General features: G+C 35.3%; 1 protein-coding gene across 2 annotated transcripts in view; it reads left to right on the top strand.

Annotated features, from left to right (window-relative positions):
• Positions 1–19,022, top strand: part of LOC136038002 (cell adhesion molecule Dscam1-like) — a gene marked incomplete at its 3' end in the record, with an annotated part of 141,671 nt that extends 122,649 nt beyond the window's left edge. For both annotated transcript variants that reach the window (XM_065720917.1, XM_065720919.1), the window contains 1 exon segment: positions 18,873–19,022. In XM_065720917.1, coding sequence (XP_065576989.1) covers positions 18,873–19,022 — 150 coding nt within the window.
• Positions 19,023–21,514: the final 2,492 nt, after the last annotated feature.

Here is a 21,514-nt window from a genome sequence, read left to right as displayed (position 1 = left end):
ACCCATTGGGATAGAAAAAAGGGACCCTCCTCCCATTAATTATTGAATTTTGTTCAGACCGAGACGTTGTCTGTACGCTAGACATACGTCTTAATCTGAAGTAAGGTAGTGGCCGTGTTATAGTACTCTCATACCGTCCACACACACATAGACTTTGTCCAATACGGCTGACATGGCCATTTTCTCAACTCTAACTGAGTAGTTTTAGTATTTTAAAGAACAAATAGCCATGACCAGTGCTCTTGGAATTAAATTATCCGCTGTACAGTTTCTATAAACATTAATGACAAAATTATTCTTTACATAGCGCGAAGGCACCCTTTTGACTACTTTTTGATATCCTCATTATGCATTTGCAAATAGCACACCTTTGGACCCGCTACCAAACGACTGGATATCAAGATTTTAAAAATAACAACTTATTTGGGGCCTGGTGTTTCAGAAGCTCCGGATAAATGGACTCATCTTAGCTGGTGTCGCTCATTTGAGAGCTAATGTGCTCACCATTTTCCAATCATCCAACAGATTGTCTGTTTTAACTTTTAAAATGAGTGATTCTGTGTCTCCGGAATGTACTTAAGCTTGACCTTGCCGAGGCCATTGGAGTTTACACACAATTAATTAAATTCCAATCTGCATTCTTTTGAAATTTCTAAAATTGCGCTACCTACGGCAGTATTTTTATTTAACGTTATACTTCTTTTTTTTGGATGCAAAAGAATTATATTGGAGTCTCTGATCGTAAACAATGTGAAAGCCGGATCGGCGATAATTCGGGCACATTCTTTTTGGACAGTAACATTGTAACAACAACTCCTATGGTGCACACTCTTGCAGATCTTACCGAAGGTAGAGCTTAAAATGAGCTTAAAACATCTCCTTTTCAACCATCGTTTTGGCTTCAGAGTGCTTACGTACAAAGGTGTCAACAAACGTCTTCATATATAGCCTTTGATCAAACTGGAGCGCTCTACGAATATTTGTGACCTTGATACCGTTTGCACGCATCCTCTGCAAATCGTGATGTATGACAACATTCTGTGCTGGATAGGGTTAGCAAAAAGCTTTTTATTTTGAAGATGTCCAGTGCATATTCCAGTCCTTTACCAAAGAAAAATCAGTGGGACTCAATGAATCCCTAGGCACAGGTCTATTTATGTACGGGAAAACAAAATCCTTTATTAAATCATGAAGTTCCACTGGTATTTCACCCTTGATTTCTAATAACCATCCTTATTATCCATTCTTCTCATCAGTGGCAATATCGTGGAAACTTGGATCGCAAGGATTATTCTGACATTCGTAATTTCCACACGGAAATCAGTAGTGAGGCATTGCTGACGGATAAAGGGAGTTAATATCAAGAAAAGCCGCATAAGAATTAACACCGGTGTGTTGTCCAGTTGGGTTAGTTTCCAGGACACGATCCAAATGAAAGACATACCCTCGACCCATTGACCTTTCTAAAAGTAAATGCTGATCCACGTTGTCGATCAGACCTATTCCTTTGTTGTTGATTTTAAAAATTAAATCCATCACCAGATGAGGAGTTGAAAAGTAACACTTGCCTGATCGGATGTTTCCCCTGTTTTTCAAAATCTTGCAAATTTTCTGCAAGATCATTGCTGTGGATGTATAAAGTTAAACTCAATGACTTTTTTTTTGTTTGGAATCAATATAAGACATAAATCTTTTTAATTTATTATTATTATCAAAGTGTTTTTATGGTACTTGGTAACCAAGTGACATATAGTGATCGCAAATTCTGTCGGTCTGTCTGTCTGTTGGTCCCGGTTCTGCTACACTAGGCACTTCCAGGTAAGCTAGGACGATGGAATTTGACAGGCATATCAGAGACCGGACCAGATTAAATTAGAAATAGTCGTTTTTGCGATTTGACCATCTGTGGGGAGTCGGGGGTCTGTTAATTCGGAAAAAATAGAAAAAATGAAGTATTTTTAACTTACGAACGGGTGATGGGATCTTAATGAAATTCGATGTTTGGAAGAATATTGCGTCTCAGAGCTCTTCCTTTAAATTCCGACTAGATCCGGTGATGTTGGGGGGGAACCTAAAATCTTAGAAAACGCTTAGAATGGAGGGATCGGGATGAAACTTGGTGGGAAAAATAAGCAAAAGTCCTAGATTTGGATTGACATAACCGGAACAGATCTGCTCTGTTTGGGAGAGTTGGGGGGAGGGGTTAATTCTGAAAATTAGAACAAATGAGGTATTTTTAACTTACGAAGGAGTGATCGGATCTTAATGAAATTTGAAGTTTGGAAGAATATCGTGTCTCAGAGCTCTTATTTTTAATCCCGACTGGATCCGGTGACATTGGGGGAATTGAGGGGGGAACCTAAAATCTCGGAAAACGCTTAGAGTTGAGGGATCGGGATGAAACTTGGTGGTAAAAATATGCACAAGTCATAGATACGTAATTGACATAACCAGAACGGATCCTCTCTCTTTGGGGGAGTTGGGGGGAGGGTTAATTCTGAAAAATTAGAAAAATGAGGTATTTTTAACTTACGAAGGAGTGATCGGATGTTGATTAAATCTGATTTTTGGAAGGATATCGTTTCTCAGAGCTCTTTTTTTAAATTTCGACCGGATCCAGTGTCATAATGGAGGGGGAGGAACTCGGAAAACGCTTAAAGCGGAGAGATCAGGATGAAATTTTGTGGAAAGAATAAGCACAAGTCCAAGACAGGTGACGGACATAACTGGACCAGATCCAATCTCTTTGGTGGAGTTGGAGGGGGGGGGAGTAATTCGGAAAAATTCGAAAAATGAGGTATTTGTAACTTACGAACAGATGATCAGATCTTAATGAAATTTGATATCTAGAAGGATCTTGTGCTTTAGAACTCTCATTTTAAATCTCGACCAGATCCGGTGACATTGAAGGGAGTTGGAGGGGGAAACCGGAATTCTTGGAAAACGTGAAAATCGAGGTATCTTACGAATGGGTGATCGGATCTAAGTGAAATTCGATATATAGAGGAATCTTGTGTCTCAGATGCTCCATTTTCAATTCGAATTGGATACGGCGACATAGAGGGTTGGAGGTAGGAAACAGAAATCTTGGAAACCGGAAATCTTGCAAAACCCTTAGAGTGGAGAGATCGGGATGAAACTTGATTGGAAGTATAAGCACAAGTTGTAGATACGAGATTGAAATAATTGCTACGGATCCGTTCTCTTGGTTAATTTTGAAAAATCCGAGAAATTGAGGTATTTTTAACTTAAGAACTGGTGACCGGATCATAATAAAATTTGATATATAGAAGGAATTCATGTCTCAGAGCTCTTATTTCAAATCCCAACCAGACCTTTTGACATTGGGGGGAGTTGGAGGGGGAAACCGGAAATCTTGGCAAAAGCTCATAAATTTCGTAGATACGTGATTGACGTAACCGGACTGGATCCGCTCTCTTTGGTGGAGTTAGGTGGTTGAAAATGCTTAACCTGTGATTGTTCTATTCTAATTGGAATGATCTATCAAAAAATACGAAATAACCACCATGAATTATGAATTGTCCTTTTTGCAACGGTTTTGAGCTAAGGGTAAAGTCGTTAAAAATCACTTCTGAAAAAAAATATATTACTAAACCGGTTACATAAACCAAGAATTGGCATTTTCTCTTGAAATTTCCATTATAAGCTTGTGCGTTTAAGTTATAAAAGTCTTAACTAATTTTTGCCCTTTTGATCTCTATACTTCTTATGTCTAGCTTTTTTAATAATGAGGACTATATATGACTGCTGAAAATTCCACTTTTCAAACTAGTAACTATTATTTTCTAACGGAAAAGAGCACTTGACGACTGTTGAAACTCTATACTAATTACACAGATATATAACGTTTTGTGAGCAAAGTAAAACAGAGTAATAAGCTGAATTTAGGGATGGCACGATCTTTTTTTTTTAAAGATTTTACTTTTAAGAATGACTTCTTAAAATGCCACTGGCAAAGAAATAAATGAATCATGCAACCTCACTGAAAGTTCTTGTGTCTAATATTCTTTATTATACAGTAGTCAGTAAAAAAAAAAGTGTGCCCATACTTTCGATCGGCTTCCAAAGACAAAAAAAGGATGCGGGAGAGAGTTAACAAGGTTTTAGCAATGATATGACAATATCTCCCATCTTTCATGACAAGGGCTATAGGATTCTTCATTTCTTATGTGAGTACCCCATCAGCTGATAATGTAGTCATCATATAATTGTTTTTTTGAACAATGGCTTTGTATATTTTTTTTTGTCTTAAATATGATCAACTTAAAAAAGCTAGAGTAAAGTTAAAAAAAAAATATGCAATAGAAAATAATGGGAAGTTATCAGGTTTAACGTTTTTTTTTTTTTTTTTATTAAACGTTTGGTTTTGAATGTGTTGTCTGTAATTTCATATTCATGTAAAACTCGGGTTTAGAATTGAAACAAATCTCGTAGAGCTGCAATCCAACTTATAGTTGAGGGGGGGCTGCAATTACATCATTTACACATATGACAGAAGAGGCTGAGAGATCTCAACTTTCTTCCGGACCAGGGAGGTAAGAGCTACTGCTTTTGGACATAATTAAGACTATCTAGGAGGGTGGAAAAGGTGAGTTGTAGAAGGCGCTAAAATCTTGTCCTTGCGACAATGTTAGGAAAGTTTATTTCACTGAATATAATTTTTTTGTAAAAATCTCAATATTTTAATCTCAACTGTTCCTCTTATGATGATAGTCAAACTGCATTAAATTAATATATACGAGCAAATAATAACAATAAAATCAGCGAAAACAACATCAACAATAAGATCTACAAACTTTTAAATATAGCCTAGCAATTTCTACTCAGAATTAAATAGCAACTGACCCGTCATAAACACAAAGGAAAATAAAGGTTAAAAAAATTATGAAAATCTTGGGAATACCCCTGCTAACAAACTAATGAAAATCATCCTATATTAGTTCTGCCTGAGCATATACACTGGCCTGAGTTACTATTGTTTTACATCCTAATTGTATCATATGGGATGCCATGAGCTTTTACCAGAAAAGAAGTCTACCCATTTGGAACAGATTTTTCCCAATATTAGTGCAATTATTTAGTTTAACTAGTTCAATCATATCCCTAACATCATGATACTTCCCTCTCAGGCAATGTCCTTAGGCAACACACATAAGCGTGCTGATTTATTTCTCACAGTACCCCACGTGGTTCGGTTTCCAAAACCTTTCTTGTAATATTCCAGTGATTTTTTCATTTATTTTTTTACCTTAATTTACCTATGTAGTGTCTTTCCGTGGTATATCGATACTTCAAGGTGAAAAGAAGTCCCATGTAGGCTTAAAATTTCTATGCTCTTGTGCAAATTCTAGACAATAATATAGTCCTTCTCTACCTCCTCTCTCCAGTTACACTTCGACATCTGCATGAACCCCCTCCCCAGAATAAACATAAATGCTCAACTTTATCTTTTAAACTGTTCCTGGGGTATTAAAGATATACTATGTCTATGACCAGGACACTCGTATCTATGCGTCAGAGTATCTTTAGATTTACCGTTTCCCCACCCAAAAACGAAATTTGAAGTCTACTTATCCCCCTCTCCAAACCACCTTGAACTCAAATTTGGTCTCCCAAGCTATTTCTGAGATATCGAATATAACTTTAGAAATCGTTGCATATCAAATCATCCCTAACAGTTCACGCCTCATCGGACAACCAAGACAATTTGTGGCTGCCTTTTCTAGTAAAACATTTCAGTAAACCATGGATAATTTGCCTAATTTAGGGCAATTGGACTGGGAGCTCTTAGAATAGTGGCCACCCCACATGCATACTTATTGGACATGTAGAAACTTCTGAACAAAAAAAGTGTTCTTAAAAATTTGATCAAACATCGTTAGGGATGGTGGGGGTTTTAGGAGTGGAAAAAGACATAGGAGGGAGACTAGTTGTCCTCATTAGTTTTTCGTCCCTATAAAGTCATTATAACTTTTAATTCTTCAGTCAAATGAATCCCCTCCGAAGTTTTCAACGATGACCCTTCTAGAGAAATGGCCAGAGGGAGAAGTTTTTTGATCTTTTTTCGCGCATAGCTTCGGGGAAGTATATAGTTTTTGCTTGTATGTATTTTCTCCTTTGCTTTGTGGTTCCTTGAGGCTAAGAAATTAAAATATGAGCCTCAAGTCTACTGGCCTTTTGTTGGGCTTTTTATTTTTATTTGTGGCGGGCCAAGGACTCACTGCTCTAATTTCCACATTTATCAGTGACAAAAATTATTTTTGACCCATTTTGTGGCTCTCTAACTATCTTCCGATAATGAAGTGTGCGACAGGTCCTCTGTTTTCCATCATAAAACCTATGTCCAAGTAATTGACAATTTTGATTGTCTCTGGCCCTTGCTCCAAGGACTTTAGGGGTAATACTACTACTACTACTAACAACTCATCGCAGAACCAATCCGCCTGAGGCCAACACAAGGACGGACGCTCCTCCTCCATCCCAATCTATTAAAAGCCTCCCTCTTTACACCCTCCTAGGAAACTTTAATTTTTTTGAAATTATTCTTTATGAAATCCTCCCACCCCAATCGTGGAAGCTCTGCTTTCTGTTTAGCCCTAGATGGTTGGCTAAAAAGGACAGTCTTTGAAAATCCGTCATACTTCATCGCAGAACTTGCGCTAGCCTTCTCAAACTTTCTCTTATTGTAGCCCTAGAAAGCAGGATTGAACCATACTTTTCGCGCAGCCTATTGTTTGAAATACGGTCAGTAAGCCGGGTACCCAGAACAATCCACAGGCATTTCTCTGGAAAATATATAGCAAATCTTCATCCGCTTTTCAGAGCGCCCATGGTTCCCAGCCATATTTGACAACTTTCATCACTGTAGCTTCCAATATTCTAATCTTGGTTTGCAGTCTTATCTTATTATTCTTCCAAACTTTTTAAATGTGAAAAAACACACTGAACCTTGGCTATTCTACTTTTGACATTTTAACTGCTCCCATCGTCTTTACTAATAATATTACCTAGGTAAGTGAAGCTGTCCACCTAATCAATCCTTTTGTTACCCAGCGTCACCTTTTTATCTTCACTTATTCCTTGCCTCTGTGACTTAGTCTTCTTACATTTATTTTCAAGCCTCTTCTAGCACCTTGAACTCGCAAAACCTCTAAAGGTTCATTCATTTTGCTCAAAGTTTCATCTAGAATTCTTAAATCGTCAGCATAATCTAAGCTCAGGAAAGTTTTTCTTCCCCATTTGATTCCGTGGGTAATACCATCTCTGAAAGCATATGTATGGAATATTTTGACTATCCTGAATAAAATCTCTGTCTCAAAATTTTAATAGGATGTCTTGTAGGACTGCGGGAGTAGATAAGGCAAAAACGTGCAAGAGGGACTGGTTGACCTTTAATCACTATCAACCACTAGAAAGGTACTATAGCTTTAATTTTCAATAAACTGAGCGCCCTCTAAGTTCTTACGACCACCTTTTCCATTCGAAGTGACCCAAAAAAGAGAACCATTGATAGCAAGTGGCTCTTTAGTTAGGCAGCTCTGCTTTGAAACAATGGAAGGTTTTTTCTTTGGAAATGTTTGTAGTTAAAGATGTCGAAGTTGTTTCTTTTCCTCTGATTTTTGTTTTCTCAAATAGCTGCTGCTGTAATTTATTCGTGGCCGACTCCGTTTCTGGCGAATGGAATCCACTTTGTCAACTTCTCTATGATGCAAAGCTACTTGTTATATTTTGTGCACTTTAATCCCTCTTGTCCTAAAATGAAGTCTTGGCTTCCTTGCTATTGTTATAGCATTGAAAGTGTTTTTTTTTTTATTACAAGGATGATTAACTGTTGCTTAGAATTATTTTGTTTTCTCTCTAGGAATATTTCTCTTCTCATATTGGACATCAAAATCTTATTTCTCCTTGAGTGGTTCAGCAACTCTTTTTCTGGATGACTTGGAAAACTATATGAAATTCATCACAAACCAATTACGTTTCGTCCTTAGCTTGCCTCCATGGCCGAAGGGCTCAATATCTTCAATTCAGTTTTCTAATTTCCCACGAGGGGTAAATTTGAAATTATACGGTTGGGAAAAACTTGGATACATAATGTAACAAGGATAGATGAAAAACTAGGATATTTTGTCATTGATCTACTGAAACTAAAAAAGTGAGTAGTTGAAAAGCATATGAGATGAACAACAGTGTCAGTCAGAAATTCTTTTAATAAGTAAAACTTGGATTTAATAAGTTTCTAAATAATCTTTATACAGAAGTTTTTTGTGAGTTTACTATATATTCAATCCAGGAATAGTCAAAGAAGGTGGTGGGGAAATTACTTTATCTCAGGTCTGAAAACATCTTTACAATTTTTATGTATTTTCCTATTTACAGTTTCAAGGAATTTCTCGTTCCACTTCTGAAACTTATTAAATAAAAAAAACTAATTTTTTTAGCTGAAAGTAAGGAGCGACATTAAAACTTAAAACGAACAGAAATTACTCCGTATATGAAATGGGTTGTCCCCTCCGCAATCCCTCGCTCTTTACGCTAAAGCTTTTAATTGTTTTAAAAAGTAGAATTGTGGCAAAGAGTCAAACTTCAGCGTAAAGAGCGAGGGATTGCGGAGGGGACAACCCAATTCATATACGGAGTAATTTCTGTTCGTTTTAAGTTTTAATGTCGCTCCTTACTTTCAGCTAAAAAAATTAGTTTTTTTTATTTAATTTCTGAACGTTTTTGAATTAATGCATGTTTGGTTTTGGCTCTCCGCACATAAATTATTAAAATGAAACTTGTATATTAATTCTTTTTTTGGCTAAATGGCTTTCTCTTAGTTTTGATCAGACGATTTTGAGAAACAAGGGGTGGAGAAGGAGGCCTAGTTGCCCTCCAATTTTTCGGTCACTTAAAATGGCAACTAGAACTTTTAATTTTTAATGAACGTTTTTATTAGTAAGAAATACACGTAGCTTAAGAATTAACTTACATAACAAACTTTCATAACCTTATATTTTTATTATGTATACGAGGGGGTTTTTACCCTCGTTAATACCTCGCTCTTTACACTAAATCGTAAGTTTTGTCCCAATTCTTTAAGAATGACCCCTGAATCAGAAAGGCCGTAGAATAAATAGTTGAAATTACTAAAAATACTTTAGCATAAAGAGCAAGGTATTTATCTCCTCCTAAATACCTCGCTCTTTATACTAAAGTATTTTTAGAACCCCTCATATGCGTAATTATCTCTGTTCGTTTTAGGTTTCAATGCTACTTCTTCCTTTCATTTGAAAAAACGTTTTCATGTTTATTTTTCATTGTTTTCTTATAGTAGTGCTAGAGAACCCTGCGCCCTTTTCATTGAATTTTTCTTCCCTCATGACAGATTCCTCCAAGGAAAGATCCTCCAACATAGCCCCCTCTCCTCAGCCCCACCCCCAAACAAAATAAAATCCCCCTGAAAACGTCTGTACACTTCCCAATAACCATTACTATATGTAAACACTGGTCAAAGTTTGTAACTTGCAGCCCCTCCCCCAGGGATAGTGGGGGAGTAAGTCATCCCCAAAGACATAGTTATTATGGTTTTCGACTATGTTGAACAAAATGGCTATCTCAAAATTTTGATCCGTTGACTTTGGGAAAAAAATGAGCGTGGGAGGGGGCCTAGATGCCCTCCAATTTTTTTGGTCACTTAAAAAGGGCACTAGAACTTTTCATTTCCGTTAGAATGAGCCCTCTTGCGACATTCTAGGACCACTTGGTCGATACGGTGACCCCTGGGGAAAAGAAAACAAAAAAAAAACAAAAAAAAACAAACAAATAAACACGCACCCGTGATTTGTCTTCTGGCAAAAAATACAAAATTCCACATTTTTGTAGATAGGAGCTTGAAACTTCTATAGTAGGGTTCTCTGATACGCTGAATCTGATGGTGTCATTTTCGTTAAGATCCTACGACTTTTAGGGGGTGTTTCTCCCTATTTTCTTAAATAAGGCAAATTTTCTCAGGCTCGTAACTTTTGATGGGTAAGATTAAACTTGATTAAACTTATATATTTAAAATCAGCATTAAAATGCGATTCTTTTGATGTAGCTATTGATATCAAAATTCAATTTTTTAGAGTTTTGGTTACTATTGAGCCGGGTCGCTCCTTACTACAGTTCGTTACCACGAACTGTTTGACTACTGCATGATACTAAATATCGGCTCCTCTCTAAAAAAATAAACCCTACCCAACAAAAGTCAAATTGACTTGAGGCTATATAAAAAATATATCTTCTAAAATATCCAAACACTGTCTTCAACAACTCTGATTCGCCAAATGATGATTATGAATATTGTTAGTCATGGAAATGAAATGCAACTAAAGTTGTGATATGGAGTTTTCCTGTTTCTAAAGATTGAAACCTATGTTTCTTATCCATTACAATCAATCATAGGGAGTAAAATAGGAGCTGCCCAAGTAAACAACGATGTGGGCGCAATGTATTGTTTTTTGCTGACCATGGCGCTTCATATAGAAAGAGTTGTAGAAAAAACTTTAAAAGGAGCTCATTCGATTAAAAATTGAAACTTTAGTGTCCTTTTAAAGAGTCAAAATTGATTGAACAGTAATCAGTACCACCACATCCATCATTTCCTCAAACCCATCGAATCGACAGTTTTGAATATCCATTTTGTTCCGTTCAAAATTGTTATTAAAAGAGTCACAACCATTAGTGGAAAAAACGGGCAAACAGACATTTATATGTCAACTCACCGTCAAATGCCATGAAGATAATTATTGTTGTGCTTATCACTCATGTCCACATGAGTCCCTTGTGTGACCTGATGTTATTATTTGCCTGATAAAAAGTAAAAGCATTGACAAAGCTAAATTTTAGTATACTCAATATTCAGCCCAGTTCAGTTAAAACAATTTAAAATGCTTTCTTTATTTCAAGAGAATGAATAGTAACAATGGCGACAAATGAAAAAATTTTGCCTTGGCTACTGAACTTTTGCTCTTTTTATATGTCAAACAGTTCGTGGTAACGAACTGTATTAAGGAGCAATCCGGCTCAATAGGAACCAAAACTCTAAAAATTTGAATTTTGATATCAATAGCTACATCAAAAGAATCGCATTTTAATGCTGATTTTAAATATATAAGTTTCATCAAGTTTAGTCTTAGCCATCAAAAGTTACGAGCCTGAGAAAATTTGCCTTATTTAGGAAAATAGGGGCAAACACCCCCTAAAAGTCGTAAGATCTTAACGAAAATGACACCATCAGATTCAACGTATCAGAGAACCCTACTGTAGAAGTCTCAAGCTCCTATCTACAAAAATATGGAATTTTGCATTTTTTGCCAGAAGACAAATCACGGGTGCGTGTTTATTTATTTTTTTTTTGTTTTTTTTTCCCAGGGTTCATCGTATCGACCAAGTGGTCCTAGAATGTCGCAAGAGGGCTCATTCTAACGGAAATCAAAAGTTCTAGTGCCCTTTTTAAGTGACCAAAAAAATTGGAGGGCATCTAGGCCCCCTCCCACGCTCATTTTTTTCCCAAAGTCAACGGATCAAAATAGCCATTTTGTTTAGCATAGTCGAAAATCATAATAATTATGTTTTTGGGGATGACTTACTCCCCCACAGTCCCTGGGGGAGGGGTTGCAAGTTACAAACTTCAACCAGTGTTTACATATAATAATGGTTATTGGGAAGTGTACAGACGTTTTCAGGTTTTTTTTTGGTTTTGGGGGTAGGGTTGAGGGAGGGGGCTATGTGGGAGGATCTTTCCTTGGAGAAATATGCCATGGGGGAAAAAATTCAATGAAAAGGGCGCAGGACGAATGTGGTCACGTTAGAAAAAAACGTCAAATTAAGAGCTTAACATACAATGCTGGGTGTTCGGAGCCTCTCTATTATGGAGTATAATTTGAAAATAACACAACTATACGAGCGATAAAACATATATACCACAACCATAACTCAACTAACGAAAGAACTGCTAAGAGATAACACAACTATAAAGCGAAAACAGGTGAAAACTAACGGGAAAATAAACGAACTAAGAGGTGGAAGAGGCCCAGAGAAAAAATATAATCCTTTTTCAATTTTGAGCCTAACTTCCGCAAAGGAGTAATAATGTCAGAAGCCCCGAAATACCGAATTATTTTCTTTTCAAACAGTTCGTGGTAAGGAACTGTAGTAAGGGGCGACCCGGCTCAATAGTAAACGAAATTCTAAAAAACGGAATTTTGATGCTAAAAGATACATCAAAAGAATCGAATTTTTTGCTGATTCTAAATATATAAGTTTCAATTAATTTAGTCTTTGTCATCAAAAGTTACGAGCCTGAGAAAATTTGTCCTATTTTGGAAAAAAGGGGGAAACATCCCCTAAAAGTCATAGAATCTTAACGAAAATCACACTATCGCATTCGGTACATCAGAGAACTCTATAGCAAAAATTTCAAGCTCCTATCTAAAAAAAGTGGAATTTTGTATTTCTTGCCAGAAGACAAATAACGGGTGCGTGTTTATTTGTTTGTTTTTTTTTTGTTTTTTTCCCAGGGGTCATCTTATCGACCAAGTGGTCCTAGAATGTCGCGAGAGGGCTCATTCTAACGGAAATGAAAAGTTCTAGTGTCTTTTTTAAGTGACCAAAAAAATTGGAGGGCAAATAGGCCCCCTCCCATGCTCATTTGTTTCCAAAAGTCAACAGATTAAAATTTTAAGATAGCCATTTTGTTTAGCATAGTCGAAAACCATAATAACTATGTCTTTGGGAATGACTTACTCCCCCACAATCCCTGAGGGAGGGGCTGCAAGTTACAAACTTTGACCAATGTTACATATAGTAATGGTTATTGGGAAGTGTACAGACGTTTTCATGGGGATTTTTTGGTTTGGGGGGTGGGGATGATGGGAGAGGGCTTTGTGGGAGGATCTTTCCTTTGAGGAATATGTCATGGGGGAAGAAAAATTCAATGAAAAGGGCGCAGGATTTTCTAGCATTACTATAAAAAAACAATGAAAAAATAAACATGAAAACGTTTTTTCAAATGAAAGTAAGGAATAGCATTGAAATTTAAAACGAACAGAGATTATTACGCATATGAGGGGTTCTAAAAATACTTTAGCATAAAGAGCGAGGTATTTAGGAGGAGATAAATACCTCGCTCTTTATGCAAAAATATTTTTAGTGATTTCAACTATTTATTCTACGGCCTTTTTGATTCAGGGGTCATTCTTAAAGAATTGGGACAAAACTTACGATTTAGTGTAAAGAGCGAGGTATTAACGAGGGTACAAACCCCCTCGTACACATAATAAAAATATAAGAATATAAAAGTTTGTTACGTAAGTTAATTCTTAAGTTACGTATATTTTTTACTAATAAAAACGTTCGTTGAATATTAAAAGTTCTAGTAGCCTTTTTAAGTAACCGAAAAATTGGAGGGCAGCTAGGCCTCCTTCCCCACCCCTTATTTCTCAAAATCGTCTGATCAAAACTAAGAGAAAGCCATTTAGCCAAAAAAAAATTAATATACTAATTTCATTTCAATAATTTATGTGCGGAGAGCCAAAATCAAACATGCATTAATTCAAAAACGTTCAGAAATTAAATAAAAAAAAACTAGTTTTTTTAACTGAAAGTAAGGAGCGACATTAAAACTTAAAACGAACAGAAATTACTCCGTATATGAAATGGGTTGTCCCCTCCGCAGTCCCACGCTCTTTACGGTAAAGTTTTTAATTGTTTTAAAAAGTAGAATTGTGGCAAAGAGTCAAACTTTAGCGTAAAGAGCGTGGGACTGTGGAGGGGACAACCAGTTTCATATACGGAGTAATTTCTGTTCGTTTTAAGTTTTAATGTCGCTCCTTACTTTCAGTTAAAAAAACTAGTTTTTTTTTATTTAATACCTACTTATAAGCATAGCTGACCACCAGTACAGTGTTCCTATGGGTCTTCTAGTTTGATAGACAAAAGCTCCTACGAATATTAGAAAAATTTAATTTGTATTTAAATGAAGAAAAAATAATTAAATACGTATTTAAATTACTTGATCCAAATTGTAATTAAATACGTATTCAAATACATTGAAAAGTAATTAAAGACGTATTTAAATAATTGTAATTAATTACTACTACATCATTGGTCGTATCCTGCTGCCGCCAGTATATTTTCATGTTCAGGTTGTAGGATTGTTTTACGAGAGTTGAAATCTGGCTGGTAAGTGTGGGGTACTGTACTCAGTGCACAATTCCTGCTTCTTGATCCTGCAGATTGTCACTGGAAGATTTTCTTGAAAGATTTAGTGATTAAACTTTTATCGCTATGTATTATGTTTTAACAAGGGATTAAAACAATAAAAAATGTTAAAAAACTAAACCAGAATTTATTGTACATATATATATATATATATATATATATATATATATATATATATATATATATATATATATATATATATATATATATATATATATATATATATATATATATATATATATGTATATATATATATATATATATATATATATATATATATATATATATATAGGGGTAAACTATTTTAAGAGGTAAACTTATGATTTAAAAATTCTGGATGATTTTGGTATATTATTAAAACTAACAGAAAGTAAATTAAACCAAAGAAAAACTTTCAAATGAAAAAACAAGTTTTTTCAATTAAGTAAAGACAGACTTAAACATTTAACAAACAATTTCGTATCTGAGGGGATTCTCATCCATAAGCGTCTCCCCGCTCTTCTTTAAAGTTGTAATATTGTCCCCGAAAGCATTTTTCAGTCTATCTCGAAAATTAAAGAGCTTATTGATTTGCATTTGCTTTAAACAATACAATCCTCAGTTGAAATGTTTTAAAGGAAACTTGGCCAAAAAGCTATACGCATAGAAGTTTTCTGCATACCTATATAAAAATTAATTATAACGACAAGGGGCTAAGGAGGGGGAAGGTATCCTCAGGGATGGGATAAATCCTGTCATAATGAATTTATTTCCATTAAAACAAAATTAGTTATTATATGACTTTTGTCTAGGCCTATGCTGTGAGGGTATGGTGACATTGTAATCAGTAGCCCAAGCAACACTGTCTATACCATACTCCAAATTTTACAGATGGTTCTCTATTGATGTATCTAGGTTTTAGTTTACCACTTCATAACAATTTCTGTGAATTTTCCTACTCTAAGACTAAAACTTCAAATTCAAACCGTAAATGTTGAGGAAAATGAAAGCTGATAAAAAAGTGCATTATAGTTTGAAGAATTAATTGATTGCAATATGCAATGTTTTGAAAACTTAATAGATTAAATTTAACTTGGTAATTACATTAATATTTGGTTTGCTGCAGGAATCCTATTTTATTTCAATTGTTTTATATTTTTCTTGAAATTCTGCTCAGAAGAACTAATATAAAGAAATTCGTTCTCTCAACAAATTAATCCCCAGAAGAAGAAGAAGAAGAAGATCCATGCACAAGCATAAATAACTATACAAACTTTTGATATCCAAAACATTTTTCCGATAAAAGCTATTATATTTTCACAGTAAATATTATGTTATTTTGAGGGGTCTTTTTTGCTACATTTTGATAAATGTAAAAAAAACATTGTCAAGCGAGTGACTCTGAGAGAAATACTACTTTATTGCTTCCAAGCAGAAATCATGATTTGGCATGATGGCTTACGTTTTTGACACATTTCATTGTTTAGTAAGTCTCTTGGATGCTGTAATATATTTTTTTTTTTTTTTTTTTTTTTTTTTTTTTTTTTTTTTTTTTTTTTTTTTTTTTTTTTTTTTAGCCGTACGGCAGTTTTTTGTTTCTATGAGTCACTTAAAGATAACTGTAATACATGTACAGTTGGAATAAACAAAAATTATGGAAAACTCGTAAATTCAGTCATTTTTTTTACACTATATTATATTAAGGTTTTAAGTATTCTACAGTTTGGAACCTAATTTAAGGTGACAGGAAATTCTCATTTCGAATTAAAGAAGGGTTAAACCCTAAGCCCCTCTGAGATGTAGAGTATTTGCAAAGGTATATTCTTACTGAAAACTTTGTGAAAATGACTAAGGACCCTAGCATGGTGAATCTAAACAGGAATCTTTGTTGAAAGCAGAACTTCATAGAAAACAACATTGCTTCGGATGTATATCTTAAAAAGTTACCATTAATACGTTTTCGCCAGCTATAAATTGGTAGCTTTAATGTATTCAAACCACAATTTTTCGAGCCGGAGAAACAGATTCTTTCTCACCTATCTTAAATGGTCCACATGAAGGCAATTTGTATCAATTGTATTGAATCTAACTAGCAGTGAATTTTGACTCTACTCAGAGTCTAGCTCAACTTAAAATCGGTGAACCACTGAACATTCGCAAATTAAGGACAATGTTCATATGTTCTAGAGAGTCTAATTTTTTGTTCAATTGACATTTTGGCTAATTAAATAAATATAAAAACAAGCTTTTTAATTGAAAGTAAGGAGCGAACGAACAGAAATTATTCCGCATGTGAAAGATGCTGTCCCTTCCTTAACGCCCTGCCCTTTACGCTAAAGTTTTTTATTGTTTTATAAAGTAGGGTTGTGGCAAAGAGTCAAACTTTAGCGTAAAGAGTGAAGCGCTGAGAAGGGGACATCCCCATTCATACACGGAATTTAAATATTTGTTCGTTTTAGTTGTAATGTCGCTCCTTACTTTCAGTTAAGAAAACTTTTTTTTTTAATTTAATTTCTGAACGTTTTTGAATTAATGCTGGCTTTGATTTTGGCTTACTGTGAATGAATAATTATAAAGAAATTTGCAAATTAATTTTTCTATTTTTGGCTAAAAACTTTCTCAAAATTTTGATTGGGTGACTTTTAGGAAAAAGGGGCGGGGAAGGGGGCCTATTTGCCCTTCAATTTTTTTGGTTACTTAAATAGGCCGTTAGAACTTTTAATTTTATTTACAGACATTTTATTAGTAGTAAATATAGGTAACTTACGAATTAATATACGTAACAAACTTCTATATTCGCAAATTTTTATTACGTATATGACGGGGTTTCGCCCCCTCTTCAATACCTTGCTCTTTATGCAAAATTTCTAATTTTGTTCCAATTATTTAAAATGACCCCTGAATCACAAAGGCCGTTTAATTAGAATAAATAGCTCTTTTGAAATTACTAAAAGTACTTTAGCGTAAAGAGTGAGGTATTGAGAAGGGGTATTGCCCTCTCATATACGTAATAATTTCTGTTCGTTTGAAGTTTTAATGTTGCTCCTAACTTTCAGTTAAAAAAAAACTTGTTTCTTTTATTAATTTCTTATTATTTTTAAATAATGCTGGAAAATCCAGCGCTCCCTCATGAATATCCTCTTCCCCCATGATAAATTCCTCCATAGATAGATACGACCACGTCTCACCTGACCCCCCCCCCCCACCGCGAGAAATTATCCTCCTGAAACGTCTGTATGCTTCCCAATAACCGATACTATACGTAAACATTGGGCAAAGTTCATAACTTGCAGTCCTTCTCCCGGGGACTCTGGGGGATTAAGCCGTCCTCAAAGACCTATTTATTAGATTCTTCGACTATGCTGAACAAAATGGCTATCTCAAAATTTTGATTCGGTGACTTTGGGAAAAAATGAGCGTCAGAGGGGGCCTAGTTGCCCTCCATTTTTCGGTCACTTGAAAAGAGCAATAGAACTTTTAATTTCCGTTAGAATGAACTCTCTCGCGGCATTCTAGGACCAGTGGGTCGACACGATCATCCCTGAGAAAAAACAAACAAACACGCATTCATTATCTTTCTTTTGGCAAAAAATGCCAAATTTGATATTTTTGCAGATATGTGCTTGAAACCTCTACAGTAGGGTCCTGTGATACGTTGAATCCGATGGTATTATTGTCATTAAGATTCTGTGACTCTCCTAGGGGGTGTTTCCCCCTTTTTTTTCGAATTTAAGACAAATTTTCTCAGGCTTGTAATTTTTGACTTGATGAAACATATATATTTAAAACCACCATAAGTATCCGACGGTAAGTTTATAGCAAACCACATAACTTGCTTTCGTATAAAGTGAATATACCACTCGATGCCTTTTTATGCTCTTTACGAATATAATGATCGCTTCTACCTTAAATTCAGATTTAAGCACTTTTTTAGCTCTTAAGAATGACAAAATTTCAAAAAATTATGACAGTTCATATAACTGACTTACCAATAAAGCGAACATACCACTCAATACCTTTTTTTATGTTCTTTACGAATATGATAATCGCTTTTACCACAAATTCAAATTTAAGCACTTTTTAAGCTCTTAAAATTACGAATTTTCTATTAAAATACAGGTTATATGTCGTTTTCGACAAAATAATACTACGTTTTCTCCGGGCCGTTTTCGACAAAATAATACTACGGTTTCTCAGTGCTAAAATTATTTATAACAAGGTTAGTTTAGGTTAGGTTGGGTTAGGTTAGGTTAAAAAGTACTTAAATCTAAATTTAAGGTAGAAGCAATTATTATATTCGTAAAGAGCATAAAAAAGGCATCGAGTGGTATATTTGCTTTATACGAAAGCTAGTTATATGATTTGCTATAAATTTACCAATCCAACTCTTTTGAAGCATCTATTGGTATCAAAATTCTGTTTTTTAGAGTTTCTGTTACTATTGAGCCGGTTCACTTCTTACTTACAGTTACCACGAACTCTTTGATGAATGAACTCATGAAACCCTTAGCAAATCAGGCAGCCTCTTAGTTTTTGCTTATTTAACAATGTTAATTGAATCCTTGATCCAATATCCTTCTGCAGGATAAAAGGGAAATTTCTTCCTCTAATTTGAATTTAAATTCCAGATGGAAAATATGTTATGTTACCTTCTGGGGAATTAATAGTTTCTGATGTATCTCTTGAAGACACAAAATCAATCTTCCAGTGCCGAACTCTGGACAAACTTACTCGGAAAACTAAACTTAGCAACAATATTGGGAAAATCTTAGTAATAGGTAAGTAATACCATTCAAGTAATGTTTAGTTTAACATAAATCAATTTAGTTTCTTTGTCTACTTTTGCGAAGTGCTGATGAATTATGCTTAATTTTATCCTGAAATTTAAACTGTTGACAAGAAAAGTTCCAGAAGGGGTAAAATTTAAAAGCCAATCTGAAGCAATATTCAGCTAAACATACAGTTAGCGATAATCGGTAATGAAGATGTTTTAGTTTAAAGATATAAACTTTTGCATAAAACTGATTTCCATATTTGTAGCTTCTAAAATGACTGTCGGACGGGCTTGTCTTGGTATTTGAAGAAGATTTGTTTTGGATACCCAGCTGACTAACACTATTTCAAAAAGTAGGCTGTACGAAAAGTGTGATTCAATACCGCTTTCTTGGGCCATAGTGAGAGAAAGGTTGAGATAGCTGAGGCATGTTGTGCTGATGAAGAATGACAGATAGCCAAAGATTGTCTTTTTTAACCAACCGTCTAAGGCTAAACGGAAAGTAAATCGTCGACGGTTATGGTGGGATCATGTCGTAAAGAAGGATTTAAGGGAAATAGGAACTTGCTGGGAGAGTAGAAAAAGGGGTGCTTTAGATAAATGAGAATGGAGACTGACCGTGAGTAGCTGTGTTAGCCTCTGGGCGCTTAGTGCTGCAGAAAGTTGTTGTTAGTAGTAGTAGTGGTAGTAGTAGTAGTACCTACTTATACCTACTATCTCAAATATGCATCATTTTATATGCTCAAATAAAATAGATAAAACAAAAGTAGCAGCTGAACAGAAGAAGCAGTTAATGCATTATTTTATTTTATTTTATTTTTTTTCAATCGCAGTAAAATCAATTTGATGCCCTGTGAGCCAGCATTGGCTGTAGAGGATGTTTATCCTCTTTTATCCTTCAATGAAATAGATTTGTCTCACCTTTTCATTATTTTTTTTTTTTTCGATTGCAGTAAGGCAACTTGAAAGTCGATTTAATACCCTGTGAGCCAGCATTGGCTCTAGAGGATTTTATCCTCTTTTATCCTTTAATGAAATAAATTTTTCTCGCCCTTTCATTATTTTATTATATTTTTTTTCAAATGCAGTAAATCGGAAACTTAAAAGTTGATTTGATACCCTGCGAGCCAGCACTGGCTCTAAAGGATGTTTATCCTCTTTTATCCTTTAATGAAATTAAATAAAAAAAACAAGTTTTTTTAACGGAAAGTAAGGAGCGACATTAAAACTTAAAAGGAACAGAAATTACTTCGCATATGAAAGGGGACGCTTCCTCATCAACGCCCCGCTCTTTATGCTAAAGTTTTTTACTGTTTTTACTGTTTTAAGTAAAACTTAGCGTAAATAGTGTGATTTTCGTTAAGATTCAGTGACTTTTAGGGGGTGTTTCACCCTATTTTCCAAAATAAGGCAAATTTTCTCAGGCTCTTATATATTTAGTACTAGCTGTTGGGGTGGCGCTTCACGCCACACCAACACCTAGTTGGTGGGGGCGCTTCGCGCCCCCCCCTAAGCCCCCCGCGCGTGTATGTCGTTACGCGCCATATTAGTTACGCGCCATTGTAGTTGTGTCCCTGTGTCCCACCTGTGAATATAGATAGATATATATATTTTTAACTACGTAAAACTTGAGAATATACAACATTCTTGGCTCTCCCATTGTCTGTGCATTTAAATAGATTGTCAGGTTTACCGACTCTTGAACATGCAACATATAATTGTCCATGGAAAACAATATGTATTCAGATCTATGCCTCATTATTCTAATGATTGCCCTTGAGCTTTGTTGATGGTGATAGCTAATCGAACATTCCCTGTGTCCCCATCGTCATTTATTTATCCCCCTGTGCCCCCCGGCATCCCCGCTGTAGTTCTTTCCCTGTGTCCCGGTCGTCATTTGTGTTCTGGTGTCCCGGTCTGTAATTTCTCTTTGAGTGTCCTGGTCGTCATTTATATTCCCTGTGTCCCAGTCGTTATTTATATCCCGGTGCTTTGTTGATGGTGATTGCTAATCGAACATTCCTTGTGTCCCGGTCGCTTTCTCTTTGAGTGTCCCGGTCGTCATTTAAATTCCCTACTAGCTGTTGGGGTGGCGCTTCGCGCCAACCAAACACCTAGTTGATGGGGGCGCTTTGCACCCCCCAAGCACCCTTGCGCGCGTAAGTCATTACGTGCCATATTAGTTACGCGCCATTGTAGTTGTGTCCCTGTGTCCCACCTGTGAATATATATATATATATATATATATATATATATATATATATATATATATATATATATATATATATATTTAACTACGTAAAACTTGCGAATATACAACATTCTTGGCTGTCCCATTGTCTGTGCATATAAATAGATTGTCAGGTTTACCGACTCTTGGACATGCAACATATAATTGTCCAAGGGAAAAACAATATGTATTCAGATCTATACCTCATTATTCTAATGATTGCCCTTGAGCTTTGTGGATGGTGATTGCTAATCGAACATTCCCTG

The sequence above is a fragment of the Artemia franciscana genome, chromosome 17, assembly GCF_032884065.1.
Source record: "Artemia franciscana chromosome 17, ASM3288406v1, whole genome shotgun sequence".
Lineage (NCBI taxonomy): Eukaryota > Metazoa > Arthropoda > Branchiopoda > Anostraca > Artemiidae > Artemia > Artemia franciscana.
The sequence above is the reverse complement of the archived record's forward strand: the minus strand, read 5'-3'. Positions and strand labels throughout refer to the sequence as shown.